We start from the raw sequence: 22633 nt of genomic DNA on the forward strand, positions 1-22633 counted from the left end.
AATTGCACTTGTAGCAATCCTGAGCTACAATACCTTTCCACGAGCTGAGTTTGAGCAATCCCAGCTCGGCTTGAGACCGGCTCGATTATATGCTCTTTAAAACGAGCCAAGCCAAGATTGCTAAAACTCGACTCGTTTACAGCCCTAATCCTCATGGATAAATTATGGGAAAAATGCACTTTATTCCTTAAAGTTTCACTTTATTTGTAATTTGACCTCAAATGTTTAAAAATTTACAATGTAATCCAAAAAGTATCAAAAATTTGCAATGGGACCCATTCGTCAATAATTTATGTTTTCTCTACCCGGATTGGTGATGGTTTCCGCTACCTCCATTTGGCCCCTTGAGGGTGGCCGAACCACTCTCATGGGCCATGGGGGTGGCTCGCCACCTCCAATCCGGCCATTTGGGGGTGGTGAAACCACCTCCATTAAGCCCCTTGGGAGTGGTTCGGCCACCCCCAATCAAGCCAGGTGGGGGTGGTCCATGGCCAAAAGCCACCCCAAATTTTATTTATTTATTTATTTGTTTTTTTAATTGGGGGTGTTTTTGAAATTTCGTCAAAAAAATATGAAGCAATTTTGGAAAGTATGGACAAAAAAATGCATGTACGCTGGACGTGCGAAATTTTTAGTCAAATTAGACAAAAATAGGTAACGAATGGGTCACATTGCAAATTTTTGATACTTTATTAGGGTACATTGCCATTTTTTTAACATTGGATGCCAAAATTGCAAATGGTGTGAAACTTTCGAGGGATAAAGTGCATCTTTCTCATAAATGATTTATAATTTCCTATTACGAAACATAAAACAAACAAACTCAAATTTTGATAAACAAAATCCCAAAACACTGCACAAGCAAAGAAAGAAGGATCACTCAAATTCTAAATCATTCTGCTTGGCAGCCTAGGAAATTCTAAATCACAAGCAAATTCTTCTCTTTCTAAGACAAGAGAAAATTTTCATAATGATTAAATATAAATATTAAGATCAATTCTCACAGTTATACAACCATCATGCATATAGAGAAACCTAAATTAAAATACAAGTAAACCATTGTTACTTGGAAAAAGCTACATCAACGCCTTATTACTGAATTAGTTGCTCATCTTGGTGCTGGGATGGCCTCCTTCCATGTTCCTCTTCTCTTCAACTCTCCAAGCCTCCAAGAAAATAATTTCTATCTAAAACTAAGCACACATCTCTTCAAGGCTTAGAGGCCTATTTATAGGATGTAAAACCCCTAGAAGCCCTAGGAATCCCAGAAAAACCGTAATTCAGTCTCGCAGTCGGATTGGGAGACATAAAAAAGTTTTTCTTATCTTTCCTTATCAATTTCAGCATTTTCTGGACTTTTCAACATTAGTGCGCTTGATCCCACCTATGCACGTAGGCAGGGGTGCGCTTGAGCCCACGTGTGATGTGCTTGAGCGCACCTACACACATGGGCTGATTTACACTCTTATCTTGCAAAACGATTTTGGCAAAGCATACTTTCGAGTTAGGAAATTTGTATTTCACAATGAATTGTATTATTTTGAGATAGCTTTCCACTGCCACTAGTTTCACCTCAATTCGATACTCGATCAGAAAGTAATGGTCAAAATACTAAGACGTGTGTTAGGTCTTCTCAAAGTGTGCTTTGAGCCCAAAATCAATGGTGTTTCTTGTATCTTTATTAAAAACCTGAAAACACTAAAATAACACAAAATCAAACAAATAAAAATGCTAAAGAATTAACATATGCGAGTTAAGGGGCTTGAATGTGCAACATTCGGCGCTTATCAGCTAATCTCATTGGCTCTGGTGTGGAAGGAGTAGGTGGTGATGAAGTGAGTGAATGAGGGATTCAGTCCATTTAGAATTAAAGAAATGATCTCTTCATCAGGTATGGGATTTCCTGCAACATTTAGTTGATCTGCCAGGAGCTTGGCAGATTGCATGTAGTCTACACATGATCTAGGTCCTTGAGTAAGGCTTTGCAGTTGCTTCTTCAGGTGAGAGATGCAGGATTTTGACTTGGAGGCAAATTTGGTTGCCAATCCAGTCCATACTTGTTGTGAAGTGTTCAATCCATAAATTGTTGCTAGAACCTTCTCAGAGAGAGATCCAGTAATCACACTAAGTAGGTATTGGTCCTTCTTATTCCAGGTAGGGTATTCTAGATTGAGGATCACTTTTCCTTCTTCATCTGTGGTTGTCTTTGGAGGGCATGGTTTTGACCCATCCACAAAGCCCATCAGATCATGAGTACACAGTATGGGATTAATCTATGTCAACCAACTGGTATAGTTGCCAGAATCCAACTTCAAGAGAGCGTTTTGTGTGGTATTTGGTGGGATAAAGGAGAGGGAAGTAGAGTTTGTAGCCATTGGATTGAATTGAAGGGAAAAGACAATTTATGTTTTTGAGAGAATATGGCGTTGTCCTAGAATGGCTTTGATACCATGAAAACTTTGATAGAAGTTCATTCAAAGAACTAAAAATTACAGTACACTATTATGATCATTATATACACAACTTTACCTAATGCTTAACCTAATGCAGAATCACAAAATACAGAATCAAATATACATAGAATATTACACTATACTTTGCTAGATACTAAGTAGATTTCCTTGTTGTGCAAGTCATCCCAAGCTTGAGTATCTTTCCTTCTAGGATATATTTGATTGTGTGCTGCATGAATGAGAGAAGATTCCTTGTATGCTGTCATAGGAGGTTGTGAGATTCTCTGGACCTTTTCATATTGGTTTGGAGAATTACTGTTGTCACTGATCTGTCTAGCACACATGTCTAAGCTCAAGTGCACTGGGCTTGCATGATTGCGCTCAAGCGCTATGGTCTTGCGCTCAAGCCCTTACGGGCCTGATATACTTTAACAGTTATTAACTGCCCGCTAACCGCACTAACCGTACTAATTGTTAATCAATTTTAAATGTGGTTAGAAAAAATTGCTAACCGCCTAGGCGGTTATAGTTAGTACTTTTGGGTTTTGAAAAAACTGCTAATAGTTAACCGCCTATATATATATATATATATAAGCAATGTTGTATGTAGTAGGGTATTATCGTATTACCATAGAAACGACCTTGTTTTGTTTTGTTTTTTAAAATGTTTTATTTTAAAAAAGCGATTAGCAGTTATTATGATTATTAACTGCTAATTGCTGGTTAATCGTCTAGGCAATTAGCGAAGGCGGTTACAGTTAGCGATTTTAGCCAGTAACCGCTAACTGTAACCATCTTTTTACTCCTAATGTTTATATTTGATCTTGTATTCAATAGTTTTATAATGTGACTGGCATAGTCATGTTAGATTGGTGGTTACTATGGATGAATACCATTAATAGTGTGGGTTACCTAGGGTCAAATTTGGTCGGGTAACTAGTAATGGTCGGTATGTAGCACCATCTAGAGTATCGCCGTTGTATTACAAGTCATTCGAGACAACGCTAACCCTGGTGTTGTTTGTTAAATAACATCACATTCCCCCACATTATTCATCTCATTTTAAAAAAATAAATAAATAAATCAACATTAAAACATTCTCACTTTTTATATCATATCATTCACTTTTTACTACTATTTAAATAAAAAAATTACTACAAAACAAAATTTTCTTACTTTTCAATACAACTTTTTTACTTTTTTATACTAATTATTACACTCATTTTTTTCCTCACCAATCATGAACAATGCATTATAAAGCCATTGTTGTTTACCAAACAAGGCCCCTATCAAGAAGTGGTTAAAAGCTTGAATAGACCATACATATGAAAGTTATGACTATGTAAATTTACATATAAAATCCCCACTTGCATGGTTTCTGAATCAAATCATATTGTGAATTGTCCCTAGAATTATACTTGCTCTACCGGCCATCATCCATTGTTAGTCGTCGAACCACCATCTCATTAGCCAACGTCAAACCTCCACCAACCACCGAACCTTCATCACACCAACTATCAGTCTATCACCAGCGGAGGCCTACCGTTTCAAGTTAATAACAAGAAAACAATGGACTGAGCAACGAAAAATAGGAAACGGAACAAAGAGAGAGAACCTTAACAGTATTTCGTAGGAAGTAGAAAGGAAGAAGAGAAAAATCAAAAGAAGAAAGAAGAAAAAATGAAGTTGAGAAGAGACTTTGAGAGGGAAAAAGCTAGCAATTTGTGTTTCGGGGAAGAGAGAACGCGTGAAATGATGGGGGCAGTAAGAAGAAGTGATGGTAATAGTTGGCAAAAATCTACTATTTCAAAAAATATGTTTTTAAACAATTAACGGCGGTTAGTATTAATTTATCAACGGTTGGAAATAAGGGACGATAAATTTTTGAGAACATTGCCGTTTAGGTAAACCCGATGAGAAAATTACATCTCTTCTACATAAACGACGTAATATTCTAGACTATGTGTTGTTTAAGACAAAAGACGAAAATCCAAATCGACACAAAAAGCCGATTTTTTTTTTTTTTTTTGGTAGTAATTCCTTTAAAAAAGATACAACCGTTCACGGGGTTGCAACTCTTCATGAATCGGTGCATGGAATTTCTACCCTAACGGAAAGAAATCATCCATTGCAAAATACATTCAAAGGTCCTGCAAAAACTACCATAGCAATGGCTAATCTTCATATCACCCACATTTGTGAGGTTTGCTGGTTACATGGATGATGGGGTACAACAATTATATATAAAGTTTGTAGAATAAGGCAATGTGTCCAGCAAGATATATATGAAATGAAGCCCATTGTACCTACAATAGTGCAGCCGTGGTCCATTGACCACAAATAATTTTTTGTGCTTTTAGCGTGTTCTACACTACACGTTTGTCCCACCACATTTTGGAGAGAGTGTCATTTGCTTTGAGAGGATTCGCAACGAGAAAAAGATTTTGAGGCAGTGTTTGGCAAATGAGTGGGTTAGACTGGACTTAAAAACTTAAAAAATTCTTTTCAAAATTAACTATAGCATTCTTACTTTTTACAATACATCAATAACTTTTTATTACTATTCAAATAAAAAAATAATTACAAAACAAATTTTTTTATTTTTTTTATATAAAACATTCTTATTTATTTTTCTCATATTAATTAAATCTGTTGCAGTTCCGATCTACTTATTTTTTCAAGCTCCTTGCCAAACACAGCATGAGAGAATGTGACAAACGAGGGTTTCCACCTTTTGACTTTTTTTATTTGAAGATTAACATGGGAAGTTATTGCCTATTGGTGGTGATAGTCAAGTCATATATATCAATTGCTTTTAGGGTAATCACGAGCATGTACAATGGGCAAATCTGATCATTTAAATGTAGGAAAAAATGGTTAGCAAATCATGAACCCTTTGATATCTTTTCTTGGATGTGAAAACATGACCATCTAGATATTTTCAATTTCGCTTTTAAGGGTGCCGGGGGCTTACGTGTTTTAGGTGGGTGGGCTTTGCAACCCTGACTTAAAGGCATCCGAATTCCGCACCCCTCTCTTGGTCAATTGTCATTGTCAACTTTTTCTCATCCTTGATTGTTAAATATTCTTCTTTCCGTATTCCTTTCTAAGTCCTCTTTTCGTGGTCCATGCTTCTTTTTCATTCTCTTTAATTTGCTGTTGTTTTGATTTGATTTTTAAGTTCAATTATATATATATATATATATATATATATATATATATATAATCCAAATTCAATAAGGTTTATATATATATATATATGTGTGTGTTTGTGTGTGTGTGTGTGTGTGTGTGTGTTTTGATCAAATAGAGAATTTTGTTATAAAAATTTTTATTAAATTGGTCTAACAGCTTGGGCTTGATCATCATCGTGCTTTGAAATAGGGCACAAAAAAGAACACATACCAGACCTCAGTTTCCCCTAGAGATTTGAACTACCTTAAACCCTAAAAAACTTGTTGTCAAACGGAAAGACACGAAATCTGGATCCAAGGTTTCACACTGTGCGTACGCCGTACGGTCTTTTTTCCTCCATCATCTCGCGCCCACCATTACTTCACCCCCGATATATCCACGCGCTCTTCCACGAGTGAGCTCACGACCCAATCATAACACCGCTAAGAGGCAAGTAGGATTCTAGACGAGTACGACCAACTGGTCAACCATTTTTGACGGTCACAGATCCTCGTGGTGCACCGCTGCGACACGTGGACGGGAACCACATGCTCTATTCCTGACCGCTGGATACTCTCGAGGATCCGCATCTGAGTAATAGATGTCTCCGTTAATCACGTGATGGGGTTCCACGACAAACCTTTTTTTTTTTTTTTTTTTTTTTATATGAAACAAGTGATGATACGGTAGATCTCGTAGTCAACTTTTTACGACGAAGACTTGGAAAATAGAGAGATCAAAGACTTGTCCAAAGTCTCTGTAAAAATAACCCGATGGTAAAAAATTTGTGAATACTTTTCTAAGTAAAAAATTAAGAGTGGTGTCAACTAAAATAATAAAGAACTTGCAAACAACACATGGTTCCCACGAGGTGTTGTCTAGTGATAGGGCATATATGGTGTCAAATTGTGTCTCCTAGCAAGGCGTGTCGGTGGCCGAGTATTGCTTGTTGAAGGGGTACGACCATGGCCGATCATAAGCGTATATAAGTAACTGTTTAGTGTATAAACAATTCTTTAGTGTCTGCATTGAGCGGTACGTATGGTGAAGATTGGTCGAACATGATGAAGTAATTTTAGGTGACTTACTTGTGTCTTACTAAGAATGATGTGACTATTAAAATTATTCTTTAATCAAAATTCAATAATAATCAATCAAAAGCCTAATAGTAATTTTAATAGTCATATTATTTTTAGTATGACACAAATAAGTTACCTAAAATTACTAAACATGATGTGACATCGAATTTTTTTTTTTTTTTTTTTTTTCTCCGGTTGTTAGGTTGTGACCTTAATCAGGTATCAAGTAGGATTGTGTGCTCACTAATAGGCTATGGACGTAGGCTGATTTCCCACCAAAAACAATGAAATAGTTAAGATGAAGTAGTTGGGAGTTATTTTCTACGCCTCAGTCTAGCTTTTACCTGTAGTGGGTCTGCCGACCGATCAAGGCTAGTGACCGGAGCTTGCCTCTTCTGGCCTAGACACCGGCGAAACTAGTTCAACCCCTCAATCCCCAAAATGTTTCCAAATTTTTTTTTTTTAACAAAATACTTCCATATTTCTTGTAAAATCAAATTATTACTCCTCAATTAATTTATTTTTTTAATTCCGTCCCCTTACATCTAAAAATTCTAGTTCCATGATTGCCCATACCCATATATATATATATATATATATATATATATATATATATATATATATATAGGGGAAACTACATTATGTCGTCATGAATTATAATGATTTAGCACTTTTCTCTTATGAATTGTCAACTCTACTACTTTGTCTCCAGAAAATTATCATTTTGTGTCCAAAACCTTATTCCGTCAGTCAAAGCCGTTAACTCAGACGATCAACCCGTCACTTTGCGTCACTTTGTCCCATAAACTATAACGCATTGTCACTTTGCCCCCATGAATTACAACGCATTGTCACTTTAACCGTCTGAGTTAACGACTTTGACTGACAGAAGAAGTTTTGAACACAAAATAATAATTCATGGGTGCAAAGTAATATAATTGACAATTCATTAAAAAAAAAGTGCTAAGACGTTATAATTTATGCACACAAAAGGTAGTTTCCCTTTTTTTTTTTAACTTGGCTTGGTCAAGTAAATAGTGGACATATTAATAAAAATATATATAATATTATTATACAATTAAATCCTGAATATTTAAATTATTTCTCATTCCTTTTCAAAAAAAAAAAAAAAAAAAATTATTCTTCATTCAAATAATACATTTAAAAAAGAATTCAACCCTCAATAACTATTAAATGGATGGAGAAGCGACTCCACGTACCAACAAATGGTGGCTCCAAAGTCCAAACCAATAAATTAATAATCAATTATGTGTCCCAAGCGGCAAGCACTTGTATCCTCTCCTCACGTTTATAAACAGCAATTATACGGACAACTAAACCGTCATTAACAATTATCAGAGTTGTTAATCTTCTGGGTTTAACTACGCTGACTTCTTAGACTTTTCGTTTTCTTTTGTTCTATTGATGATTGATAACTAATCTAGACGGAGACTGTTCCCCTTTCTTCTCTGTCAGCTTCTGTCACCGTTTCGGCTTCTTCAACGGACAAAAAATATCTTCTTCCACTTTCCCGGAAATAAAAAAGTGCTTTAATTTTCAGGGGGGATAATGATTTTGACCACTGACTTTGATGTGTATGATATGGGTGTATGTTTTGCATAAGGAATAAAGTTTTCAGCTATATATAGGAAGCTGGTATTAGAGAGTTGTCATCCTCTGGGTGTTGGCTCAAATGGGTAGGAGAAAAAGGAGAGCTTTCAGTTTTGATGAGGCTGTGGAGTTTCTCAACCATCTTATAGCAGAGAAGCCTCTTCTTCCATTCTTGTTCCCTCTGATATTGCTTTCTTGGGCTATTGAGAGATGGGTTTTCTCTTTCTCCAATTGGGTTCCACTCGCTGTTGCTGTCTGGGCAGCCACACAGGTACAAGCTCCTTGTAGTGTTCATTTCCTTCTTTATTTTTTATATTTTCCAAAATTTTATTTATTTATTTTCTTTGTTGGGTTTAATTAAGGTTAATTGCTTCTAAGGTTATGCTTGTGTTACGTAATTATTGCAGACTAATAAATATGGGGGAGGGAATTGTCTGATCAGTGGCCATATATCCAGTTTGAACAGATTGTTTTGTTTATTGAATTTGGTGCTTTTTCAAGTCTCTTATCATATTTCTTTTCTTTCCAAACAGTTTTTGTGAATTTGGCCCCTTTGTTTCAATTCTCTTCTATGTGGCTCTGTTTAATACTAATTTTTACTTTGTTCTGCACTATTCTGAGCATTCTGCTGCAATAAACTTTCGCATATCTTTATGAGATTAATAAAATTGAGTTCTTCTTATGGTTGTTCATAGCTCCTTTAATCCTAATTCCTTATAAATAAATATACATATGGGTACATACTACATATACATATATTTGGTTTGACTACTTTCTTTCCACTTGTTTTGTTTCTTTGTATATAAATTATGTTGAGTGGGGTTATTAAATGAAATAAAAATAGTAAGGGGGTACCTCATCTGTTCTCTCTGACTGAGTCTAAGCGAACTCAATTATCCGCTGTACTTTCTTTCTCAGTGTACTTTATTTTGAGTAAGAGTCCAGTTCTGCTGCAATTCATGATTATGAGTTCCTCCTGAGTTCATTATTAGCTTTGTCTATTGCTTTATTAGCGGGTGGGGGGACCACCCGCCCACCTCCCTCCCCCTCCTTTTTTTTCCCCTTTTTGTCCCATTTTCTGTTTTCCATTTTTCGTTTATCAAGTATCAAGCTGAAGTAACTTTTTTGTGCATGTGGAGCTAATTTACTGCGTCTGACGTGTTCTTAGGCCTACATGTCACAATTTCTGTCAAAAACCCTGACAACATGTGTACAGAGATAACGTTTGATAAAAGAGCATATCTTAAGAGTGATTGGGTCAATTTTAAACCCTAGGGAGTGATTTGATGAAAGGTTGAATTTCAAGAACATCTACAGTATTTTTCCTCTTATTTAAAAACCTTAAAAATGCACATAACAAAGGATGGGAGGTTAAATTAAGCAATAAGTTATCTGTAAAAGAAAGCTATCTGGTATATATTATTGCAGAAGTCTATCCAATAACTAGATTGCCCATGAAAGATAAATGCAAGCAATTGGGTAATCATGTACTGATATATCTCTATTTATTGTTATCTTTGTACATATAAATTTGTCACTAAGTTGATCTTTTTCTTTTTTTCTTTTTTTGGGGGGGGGGGGGAAGGTTTTAGCTTGACGATATTCAAATATAGGACTTATCCCAATCCCACCCCACCAACTTTGGTGATACAATTAACTTGTAGCTCTGGTCAGTGAAATTCCATTTCTTTAATGGATTTGCAAACCCATGTTTTGAATGTAATTGAAATAGCTTCAATACTTGGTTCATTGTAGAAAGGAGCATTATCTCACACAATGAGACTTATAATTCAGTTGTAATAGCGGCATTTAGCAATTTGTTTTAGTGGCACAGAAAATTGCAGTTCTGATAAAAATGGGGGAATGGGGGAGCATGTTTAGATGTTTGCTCATATCATATAGAAAAAGTTGACTGGCCACTTAGCTCTATTCAAATGGCACTTCCTCCTCCTGTAAGAATGATCTGGACAATGGAGGGTAAGGTCATGGCTTTCAAGACCCATTGGGTGCGTATGTAACTTATCAATCCAAAATAATAATGAAATATATATATATATATATATATATATATATATATATATATATATAACCAATCAACCTTTTCTATATATATATATAGAAAAGGTTGATTGGTTTGTTATTTTCCTTTTTCTTTATGATTGCTGTATGTTATTATGTGGTCAATTTTTTTTCTCCCCTTTAAAATAAGGAGTGGAAGGTGAAGTCATGAATTCAATCTTGTATGGGTGTGTGGGCTGTGTTTACCTATTAAAAAAATCCTAAGTTTTGTTATAAACCTGTGTGTTGCTATATTTGTACAAAAGATATGCCGGAACACAAACCAAGGATTTCATGGGCTTTTGTGATTATTTTGTACCCTTTGGTTTTGATCCAAATTTAAGTTTCTGCTTAACAGAATTATGTTTCTAATGTTTAATCTGTTTGAAAGAGCTCTATATTTCTCTCAAAGGTTTAGTCATTCTTTCAGTTTTCACTTATATAATGAACTTGTGGTTTTATGGATAATGGGTATTGAACTTGTACATAGTGATAACATCAGACATCACTTTCATGTCTGCAGTATGGGAATTATCAACGACGAATACTTGTCGAAGACTTGAATAAAAAATGGAAGCGAATCATACGGAACACAGCAGTACCTTCACTTATCTTGCTTCATTTTATCTTCTATGCCCGTTGAGTCTTTGAGATTTATGAAGTTAACTTTCATCCGTTTGTTTTTATGTAGCCAATAACACCACTGGAGCCCTGTGAATGGCTGAATAAGCTATTGATGGAAGTATGGCCTAACTACATGAACCCAAAGCTTTCAATAAGGTTCAGATCCATTGTTGAGGTGAGATCCTGTCCTTCATTATACTTTAGATCCACTTTTGTTTTTTTCACTCAAAACAGAAAATGTAAGATCCTTCTTCTCAATGTTTCATTTCTTGGAAGTACGTGCATGTTTCATGAATTTTTAATTAAGTTTGCTAAGTATTTTAGCTTACTTCTCAACTTGTTATTGACTAAGCAATTGTATCAGCATGTCCATAATTTAGAAACTGCTTCCGTTCCATAAAAGTTTGATGTTAGTAGTTTGAATTGATGCCAGATATATAGTGCCTTTCTTAGTTTCTATAGTAGATCGATTTGCATTTAGATATTCTAGATTGCATCTTTTTCTCTGAGCATATATTTATGTTTTGTAATGATAAACTGTAATAGAAAAACTTCTTTTCTGCAGAAACGGTTAAAGCATCGAAAATCAAGGCTTATAGTAAGTGATCTACTTTTTTTATTTCATTAGTAATTCATATCCTTGAACTGATGATAACTATGTACTACCTTTGTACTGAAGAAAAGCTATCCCTAATGTAGGAAAAAATTGAATTGCTGGAGTTTTCACTGGGTTCGAGCCCACCAAGCTTGGGTCTTCATGGGACTTGCTGGTCAAGTTCAGGTGATCAGGTTTGGTTTCGATTTTACTTTTGAAATTTTATGTGTATCCCACACTTTGGCAAAGTTTCCTTCTCTTCTTTTTTTTTTTTTTTCTTTTTTTTTTTTTTTTAATTCTCTTTGGGGTAAGAACTGAATCTAAAACCTGTTTAACCTCAATGATAACTATACTCTCTCAATGGTTTGTCTTCCAAGCAATGAAATTTAGTTACGAAATTCCTGGGATCTTAATAAATCATCTTTGTGTTGACAGCGAATCATGCGATTGGGCTTTGACTGGGACACAGCTGATATGAGTATTTTGTTGCTCGCTAAGCTGGCCAAGCCATTTATGGGGACTGCACGGATTGTTATAAATAGCCTTCATATCAAGGGTGATGTATGTAAAGTAGCTTTCTTTTTTCTTTGTTCACTTAAGTAGTTTCAGTGTTGTTTTTTTTTTTATTATTCATTCACTGGATTACATTTTACAGCTTCTCTTGATGCCAGTTCTGGATGGGAAGGATATTTTGTATTCATTTGTGTCAATTCCTGAAGTGAGAATTGGAGTTGCCTTTGGAAGTGGTGGAAGCCAATCATTACCTGCCACAGAATTGCCTGGTGTTTCTTCTTGGTTGGTGGGTTTCTTAAGTGATCATATTCAAGTACATAAAGAACTAATTTAGAGTGCATTACTTTATGTTGAGCTGGCTTCAGTTCATCTTGATCTGTTATTTGCCTCTTTGAATACTTTATTGAGTTGTTTTGCTGCAGATTCTGCAATATTGATAGTAGTAAGGTGCATTTAATATCAGACTTTTCTATTATTCCAAGAAATCTTTCTGGAAAGATCAAGTTATTGAATGTTTGGAGCACAACTGCTGATATTTTTGTGAAATTAAGTTTAGAAATTGTCATGGTGGAGAATGCTCTCTACTTTTAATGACCAGTTTTCTGGAAATGAGGCTGGTTATACAATACATACTTATGTCATGTTTTTCTTTAATATTGTCACGATATCTCCTTTATCATGACATGGTACAATCCTCGCCTGAAATTATTGAAGTGCTCTTTTTTCCTAACTTACTTCCTGAAAAATATAGCCTCTAATGATATTTTAGCAAATTTAGCTGGCCCTAATGATACATCTAGCTATAATTTGGCAGAAATGTAACAGTTTATTCTAATATTATGTATTTCTCTTCCAGGTTAAACTTTTCAATGAGACCTTAGTTAAGACAATGGTTGAACCTCGCCGCCGCTGTTACTCTTTGCCATCTGTAGAGCTAAGGAAGACGACTGTTGGTGGTATTATATATGTGTCGGTCATTTCTGCAAGTAAACTTTCTAGGAGTTGCCTGAGAGGAAACTCATCCAGAAAGCAGCAGAGTTCTTTTACAAATGGTACTTCAGACGAGCAGCCTGTTGTTAAAGATCTTCAGACATTTGTGGAAGTTGAACTTGAAGAGTTAACTAGGAGGACAGCTCTGAGATCAGGTTCAAGTCCCACATGGAATTCAACATTCAATATGGTTTTACATGAAGAGTCAGGAACTATACGATTCCATCTTTATGAGTCTACACCAAGCAATGTCAAGTATGACTATCTAGCAAGTTGTGAAATTAAGGTACTATTATACTTGATGCTAATATTGTCTCAAAATTATAAATCCATGGGCCATTACTATCCAATTTAATGATTTAGTTGGTTTCTGCACTTGAAAATGCATTTTGACATGCTTGCGACAGTAGCAAAAAATCAAGGAAATGGCCATAATATCTTAAAAGATCACGAAGTAGCTTGACTTCAATAAATGCTAGGTTTGGTTTAATGTTTATAGCTGGTAATCACCGATTATGCTTGTTTCACAAATTGAAGAATGAAACAAACATGTTATCAACTGGTAGTCCATAAATACCGTTCATCCATACAACCCCTTATTTACTCGCTGAATAGGTACTCAGCATATCAATTACTTCTGTCAACTAAGTCAAATTCTTGTGTCCTATGAGCAGATGAAGTATGTAGGAGATGATTCCACGACATTTTGGGCAATAGGACCTGACTCTGGTGTAATAGCCAAGAAGGCGTTCTGCGGGGAAGAAGTTGAAATGGTTATTCCATTTGAGGAGGTCCATTTGGGGGAGGTATAACATAAATAAATTTCATGAAAATTAATTTCTCTCCCTATACTTGTGATGGTTGTATTTCTATACTTGTGATGGTTGTATTTTTAGTCTTCTTTCCACATTAGCATTTTTAGTTTTAAAAATAACAAATTAGTTTTGCAACAACTTGATGTACTTGTCATCTCAAAATTGAAATTGGCTACAGAAGCTTGATTTTCATGAAAAATATTTCAAGAGACTTATTTTATCAATTCTTTTTTGGGGGGACATAAATAACTTTACTCTGCAGAATCATAATATGGAGAGACAAATTGAAGTTGTCACTAATTCAATCAAGTGCAGGGGTGAAGCACTTTCAATGAATGATTGTTATTTAATTCTAATTTCTCAGTAGTAGTCGAATGCACTTTCTTGTGATGACTAGATTTAATAGTATGAACCACAGGGCTTTTAGTTTGCTTGTTTTTTTCACATTATGTACCAGTTGTATAAACTTCTCCTGCATTCACATTTCATATTTCCAATACTAAGTTCAACTAAACCTTGAACAATGAACAGGCCTTCTTTACTCATTTAAACTGGTATTTATGTCTCTTTTTCTTTTTTTCAATATCTTTCGTAAAGATGGTATGAATTGATGCTAATTAATTGATGGTATGAATTGATGCTAATTAATTGACATAGGTCGCTTGACTGAAATTTGCTTCTTTGAAATGAGTTCCTTTTTTTCTCTCCTTTCCTCATTTGAATAACTTTTGCAGTTGACAGTGAAGCTTGTATTAAAAGAGTGGCAATTCTCGGATGGTTCACACACCTTCAACAGCTATCATTTTAGCTCACGTCAATCATCATATGGGTCATCAAATGTCCTGCCAAGAACTGGGAGGAAAATTAGTATTACTGTTGTGGAAGGGAAAGATCTTATTGTAAAAGACAAATCTGGAAAATCTGACCTATATGTTAAATTGCAGTATGGAAAGGTGGGTTCTCTTTTTCTTCATAACATCATGAGGTATATGAACTAGGGTCTTTAAGAATTGTGAAAATTCAAGCATTACTTATGGTGACACCATATAATGTCTATGAACTTTTCAGGCTCTCCAGAGGACAAGGACCGCTCATACCATAACTCCTATCTGGAATCAGAAGTTTGAATTCGATGAGATAGTAGGTGGTGAATATCTTAAAATAAAATGCTTCAATGAAGAAACCTTCGGAGATGACAACATCGGTTCTGCACGAGTAAATTTGGAAGGACTGGTGGAAGGATCAGCCAGGGATGTATGGGTCCCCCTTGAACAAGTGAACTCAGGAGAGCTAAGGCTTCAAATAGAAGCAGTCAGAGTTGATGACTATGAAGGATCAAGGGTATATTTTTACTAGAATGAAAAGATTGATCTTTCTAATTGATTTGATACAAAGATACAGAAAAGAAATACCTACTGAGAATGTGAAAAGTTTTGGGATGATCCAAATTCTTTATGAAGAATTCAGTATGCTTATGGGCAGTGGTGGAGTAAAAAACTTTTGTTTTCTGTCCTTGGGGAGTTAAATCTCATCAGTCTACATTTAGGAAGAGAAAAGATATCTTAAACCTGCAAGATAATTATTTCTATAGTAAAGTTCTTATAGAACTAATATATTGAGCCATATGATATATTGCTTCACCAAAAAATATATATCGTGTATGCTTATTCATTATAAAATAGTATTTCTTTCCATATAATATAACTGGTTGTAGTAAAAAATAAAATCTGCTTGATTCAAAATATCTATGTTTTTTCATTTCTTTATGTACATAGTATGTATATCATACTTGGCATACAATTTGGGGGGGTATACTAGTAAGGGTGTTCTAAGAATTTAAAAGGTTTTGAGGGAGCCAGTTGTTATTTATCTTGGGGGTGACTTGTGAAAACATGTAGATTACTGGCCCGTATGCAAAATTTCCAGAAACTTTTGGTGCTATGTCTTCCCACAGGCATTGAATTTAGGTTGGTTCTGAGTTGCTTGGTCAGAACTTTCTTTTTACAACTGAAGATTAGCTGCCAATTTTTCTAGATAATGTCACCCCTAATTTCTTTATTCAGACTGAAAATGTCAGTCTTATATGCTTATTTCCTCTTCTAATTTCTTGCTCTTGTATTCTCAGGGTTCAACCACAGGTTCAGGTAGTGGCTGGATTGAACTTGTTCTCATTGAAGCAAAAGAACTTGTTGCAGCTGATCTCAGAGGGACAAGTGATCCCTATGTCAGAGTACAATATGGAAACTTGAAGAAAAGAACAAAGGTTTGAAAAAACCATAATCTTAATAGTTTCAAGATCAAGTTTCCGAAATAGTTTAGTGCACATTTGTGGAAGGAGGGTTTTCTTTCTTTATGATATGTTCCATTGATTTATTCCTTACAAAGGGGAGTTTTGTAATTTTATGTCAACCATTTAGCATACAAGTATGTAGCTTTATGCACTTGCTTGTAATCTTTTGGTGAGCTTACACCATCTGATCCCTGATCTGTTGTGCCATGACCTGCCTTACAGGTTATGTATAAAACTCTGAATCCCCAATGGAATCAGACCTTGGAGTTCCCTGATGATGGCAGCCAACTGGTTTTGCACGTTAAAGACCACAATGCTTTACTGCCCACATCAAATATAGGGGATTGTGTTGTAGAATATCAGAGATTGGCTCCCAATCAGATGTCTGACAAGTGGATACCTCTCCAAGGGGTGAAAAGGGGAGAGATTCATATTCAAGTTACAAGAAAAGTTCCAGAAATACAGAAGAAAGCTAGTTTAGATTCTGAACCGTCCTTAACTAGAGCACACCAAATCTCTAGCCAGGTGATTATTTTGTTTTGCTCTTCTTGTTCTTCCTGTGCCATTGATTTCACTTTCTAGCATGCTTCGTGATCAGATGAGCTCCGAATCAAGTTAACTTGAATACACGTAAAGTTCCGACATAGTTTGAAATCATGAACTATTTTTCTCCTATGAACTTACCTGATCTAAACCAATATCATAAGATGATTTTTTTTTTTTTTTTTTTTTTGGTCTATTCATCACCATGCATCTGTGTCCTTTATGCTAACATATATTGTTTAAAATATGTCTGATCAGATGAAACAAACAATGAACAAGTTTCAATCTTTAATCGAGGAGGGCAATCTTGATGGACTCTCAATAGCTTTGAGTGACATAGAAAGCCTCGAGGGTATGCAAGAAGAGTACATGGTACAGCTTGAGACAGAGCAAATGCTTCTAATTAACAAGATAACAGAGCTTGGTCAGGAAGTTTTTAGCACATCTCCTTCCTTGAGCAGAAAATATTCAGGCAGTTGAACCCTTCCTAATGATTATTTTGTCCATATAGTTTGCTTACAGGAAAACCATTACAGCTAGATAAAGAGTACATGGTTTTCCAACTAATAAGTCTTATGGTTCATGTCACCTTCAGGTTGTGTATATCAAAGATGGGATGCTTGATATCTTTATAATATCAGGTTTAAGTTTTTTCCTTTTTCCTCTAATGAGTAAAGAAGTTTATTCAAACAGCAACTTAATACAAAGCACAAGCAGCAGAAGCTGCATACAAATTTTCTGCTCAATAAAGAATCCTTGATATTCTTGAATGAAATTACCCTGCTTCTGACATCAGCAACAATGCATTTATATACAATATTGTCATCCACTCATAAATTTTTTGTGTTATTTTTTATATTGCTTCCGCTCTTATTTCCGCATCATCATTATTTCAAGACATGCTCTCTGGGATTCTTTTCAATCCAAATGCTGCATGGATGTACCAGTTAAGCCAATTTAGCAACAGTAATGGAGAAGTTCTTTCCTTCTAAAATATTGGTATCAGATTGTACCAAATTTTGCACAACTGATTAGGAACTTTCTTTCATTATTGTGGGTTGTTAATCATGATCAAGAAAGCTCAGCATTGTTTAAATGATTACCGTGTGAAACTTCATTATAAAGCATGCGAAGTACTAGAACATAAAACTTTGAAAGTATCCTCAAAAGTTTAAAAATTTTTAATTGGGAGTGTTGAATTTTCTAAGTTCTTTCAATTGGGGTCAGAAAAATTCCCTAAATATTCCTTCTTTTAAATAAAAAAATTAAAAAGCATATTGCAAAGATGTATTTTTTTTTTCTAAAAAAAATAAATAAATAAATGCCTGAAACTTTATAATTTTTTTTTTTTAAATAAAATAAAGCATTATTTAATGAATGTTAAATACTCTTCACGACATCTTAATTTTTTTTTAAAAGAAGATTTAACTTTTAAAGATAAATTAAATTCATCAGAGTTTTTAACAGTCATTTGAGAATAAAATAAAGTGAAATATTACAAATTGAAGAATATCATGTATTTTTTAAAATAAAGGTTCTCTCATTGACATGATCCTCAATTAATTAATCAAACATGTTCTTTGCTCAAAATTAATTGGTCCACCCGGTTTCATTAATCAGTTAATCAAAATTTAAGCGAAGTGTTCTTTCTTCTAAGATAAATGTTTAAGATAGCTTTGTTTGATAACATTTTTTCATTCTTCCTTTTGTTTCTTTTTTTTTTTCATTTTAAAACATAAATATTAACAAACAACCTAAAATTCAAAACAGTCAAAGCTATTTTCACTTTTATGTTATATCATAACACTTTTTCAAACAAAAAAATATATTTTAAAAAAGGAAATGCTAGGGCCTTGTTTGGATGGGCCAAATTTGTTTTTGTTTTGGGCTTTTTGTTAAAACCCATGTGAGTTTCTTGTTTGGCCTGTTTATTCCGAAACCCAAAGAAAACATTTGGACTCAGAGTGAAGCCCTAAAAAATCCATGCTGGCCCAAATTCCATGTCTCGGTCTCCAAAACTCAACAGCCAAAATAATTATCATTGACCCCAACGGACAGCCCGCACGTTGGCCGAGACCCATGCGGAGTAATGGTCCAACCGCTACCAACTTAGGTGGCAACTTAATGCACCCACCTGTCCTGCGTTAGATTGTTTTGCTGTTAGTACATAGGAAGTCGTAGATGTGGATTGGATATCAGATGTGGGTTTGATTTAGTGTGTCGAACAGGTGCGCCCAACCATCACACATAGAGATTAGATCTTTGCTGGACAAATCATGACCTTCTATTTACATTACTCTTACCATGACGTCAACATGTGGCCATTACACATTATATAGGGAACTGTTGAGCCTCCACGCAATTGGGTCATATGATGCTAGAAGGTGGTACAAGTCAGAGATGGCATGCCTATCAAGATTCCTAAACGGCTACTTTACCACATGCATTTACTGTGCCCCTTTATGCAGCGGTAAAGTGACCTCGCGAAACGCAAGGGCCATTTCCCCATAAAGACCATGCCTAAGGACCATTTGATTTGCATCCACTCATCTAGACCGTGGGATTAAGATGGAGATGGGTTTTGGTTTAAATCACGTGCATCATACCCCTACTGTGCACTTTAAGTTGTGCCAATTCAACTGCTGCCACCTCATCCGCAAATACGATTGTCAATGATCTCAATGTTCAGGATTGATCCAGGTGAATAGGTGTTCTGGGAGTGTGCTACACGTTAGCAAATTCTCAAATTAGTGAGTTTTCAAAATCAAACTGATTCCCCATGCCTTAGCCAGTTTTTGAAAGTACTCTTCAATCGCCCAAGATTTTTTTCAAAACAAATAACCCTATTCATGTAGGCAAATCTAACCATTCGATGAGCTCTAGGTGGCATCGTGTACTAATCTCGACCGTTGATTTGTGGTTTACATGATTAAGTGGAAATCCAGTGGTATACTAGTCCACCATAAGCCCAACTTCTCCTTCACATCAGGTTTCCTGATTAACGGCCCTAACCAAATCTAATAACACGTGTCTTCCATGCTTAAACGCCTTCACTGTGCGTGAGAAAACTCAAACGACAATTCTGCTTTGCCCGTCTTCTCCATCTTCTCCAGTAGGTTGTATCCTCCCAATCAGGCCGTATTCGTTAGCGCTCTTCAACCCCGAGCCCCGCGCATCTACACAACTCATCAATACCCACATCAGTCTTCAACCTTAGTACATCTCTGAGTTGATAGATGAACAGTTCTCACCGTGTGTATAAGCCAAATTCAAAATAAATCTTCCTCTGACGCAAACCCTAGCCCAACATCAAAGATATTGGTCTAAAGAATTGCGTAGCGGTTCTTCCATCCCCTTCATTCTCACTTATATCTATGTGGCCATTTTGTGTAGGCTTATTGGACAAGGAGCAGCAAACAATCCTGCGACCTAGATTCACCCGTATTCTGCAAGAGGCGTAAGGTCAGTATGTTTTCCTTGTTGGATGTGTGACCATTATGTGTACGCTTTTGTTTCCTTTTTGGATTTGTTTGCTCCCTTATTGGTATATGGTAATTGAGTTGGATAAACATACATATACATAGATGGAACCCATTGAAGGTGATGATGCATCCATTTGGTCTCCTGAGTTTGAACACATTTTTGTTAAAATTTTGGTTGAGCTCGTTAACAATGGGCGAATAGTGAATGGGTCAGTGAACGTAAACATGTGGTCCCCTATTGCTTCCAAATTGTCCAAAATGACTGGTCAGACCTAAACTGCCACCCAGTGTCAGACAAAATTTTCGCGTCTAAGGATGAACCACCATCAGTTTTTTGACCTCCTCTATCATAGAATTGGGTTTGGTTGGGACCCAATGGCAAACACTATCCGCGGGACAAAAACTCAGTGGCAGCAATTTCTTAGGGTAACATTTGCACAACCCATCTAGCATTTTTCCTTTCTGTCGTTGAGTCTTTAGGCAACACACACTGTGTATTTTCTTTATAATTTTTTTTTTTTTTGGTGTCTGTCTTAGATCAACAAGAAGGCTGGGCATTTTCGAAGGAAGGGTTGCCCGAACTACGAACTATTAGGTCTTATTTTCAATGGGTCAACAGCCACAAGGGTGCTTTGGCATTCTTTTGCTAGGACCCCACCAGATAGTGATGAAGAGGATGAGTTGAATGATGCATTGTTGAGGTTTGGGATGCATGTTAGTACTAGAGCGAATGCAGGTCTTGGTAATGGTAGAGAGAATGTTGAGGGTTCAAAGGGTGGTTTTAGTAATGGGGGCGACAATGTTGCTCCCACTAGTAGGGGTATAGTATTTCAAGAGGGTCATGATGGTGGCCCTAATTAGGGTGTAGTAATTGGGGGAAATGGATGTGGCAAGCGTCATGTGGATAGCTCGGGTCCCAACTCAGACAACAAGAGGAAAGGGAAGGGAAATGAGTCATCTTCTTCAATGGACTCCCTTAGAAGTGATGCCCTAAAAGAGTTTCGTGACTTGTCCCGTCTAAGGAAGGAGATTTTGCTTCAAGACCAGCAGAGAATGAGTAGTAGAGGAGAAGCCAGTGGTGATGGTGCAAGTAGTGGTGTGTCCTTTTCTAATAGCATGAGTAGGGCTCTAGGGTTATTGGATGAAGTTGCCCTTTGATTTGGATGACGAGAGGTACCTAAAGGCCTTTAACCTTTTTAAGGATGAGAGCACTCGGGATGGCTTTATAGTTATGGCTCCAGGTAGGAAGAAGGCATGGGTAGCCTCATTGTAGCAATTTCACTAAATCATTGCTGGTCTTATTAGTTTTTTACCTGATGTTCACTGCATTGATGCAGGTTGGAGCGTTCCAAATGCTCCTAGTTTTCTCTATTATGTTGTATGGCTAAGAGGCCTTTATGTTATTTGCTACTAATATTTTTTTGTAAGGGGTGTTTAGGTTTGGCATGTAATATACCATAACAATGAGTCACTATCACCTTATGGGTGCAACTTTGACAAATTTTCTCTTCGGTTTTATGACTCCCTTATGTATTTGAATATGTAACTTAGATTATTTTGAAACGTCTATTTGCCTTTATGGTATGCTAAATTCCGTTTATGGTGTATTTAGGGTTTAGGAATTGTGTATGTTCTTTGAACCTCTTACTTAACCTCCCCCCCCCTTGATGTCCATGCCTATGCATATATATATATCTTTTTTTAAAAAAAAAAAAAAAAAAAAGGGAAAACATTAGAAGGGAGCAACTTCTCATTTGACCATTTCTATATTATAATACCTATTACACATGTGTCCATTACTATAAACTATACGAACAGAGTATAACAGCTTTAAAAAAAGAAATGGTTCTAAAAATTTTGTAACTGGTGAATAAGTTATTTCAAAATGTTGATCCATATGATGTTTGCTAGCAAAAGGAAGTACCCTACGAGTAGCTTTGACGCAATCAATTTTTTTTTTTTTTTTTTTTTTTTTTTTTTAACTTTTCTCTGGAGTTATTTAATGAGGCAATCACCACCTACTATTGTTTTTTTGAGAAAATTTGGGAATCTTATTCAAGCTCAAAACCCGAGCAAATCAAGAAATATGGACAGAAATTTTCGTGATAAATTTATAAGAATGAAGTACAAACATTTAAATCTCGAATAATGTTCCTCCTCCAACTAGGCAGTGGTAAAGATCTGGTAGACTTTTTGTGGCCTTGTTTTGACAAGATGTGTATCTTTTCTCTTAGTTATATATGCTTATGTTTCTATTTGTTGTTTTGGTTCCCAAACTCATCTAAAAAAATTAAAAAAAAAATTATTGCTTCTCACATTCATTTTATATCAGCTAATTTGTCGTATTTTATATGACTTTCATTTCAATCACTTAAAACACCTCATATCAACTAGTGTAAAATGAAT

The 22633-nt window shown here is 35.6% G+C and overlaps 1 protein-coding gene across 1 annotated transcript; it reads left to right on the plus strand.

Moving 5' to 3' along the window:
• The first annotated feature begins 8108 nt into the window (after positions 1-8108).
• Positions 8109-17406, plus strand: ATSYTF (C2 domain-containing protein). The gene is made up of 14 exons (XM_059599687.2): positions 8109-8588; positions 10899-10973; positions 11067-11174; positions 11565-11597; positions 11699-11788; positions 12030-12155; positions 12250-12393; positions 12964-13383; positions 13772-13903; positions 14647-14865; positions 14981-15253; positions 16038-16175; positions 16425-16727; positions 17004-17406. Exons 1-14 carry the CDS (start codon positions 8400-8402, stop codon positions 17223-17225), a joined length of 2472 nt encoding a protein of 823 aa, XP_059455670.1. The 5' UTR covers positions 8109-8399; the 3' UTR covers positions 17226-17406.
• Positions 17407-22633: the final 5227 nt, after the last annotated feature.

Source organism: Corylus avellana, chromosome 7, assembly GCF_965113065.1.
Source record: "Corylus avellana chromosome 7, dhCorAvel1.hap1.2, whole genome shotgun sequence".
Lineage (NCBI taxonomy): Eukaryota > Viridiplantae > Streptophyta > Magnoliopsida > Fagales > Betulaceae > Corylus > Corylus avellana.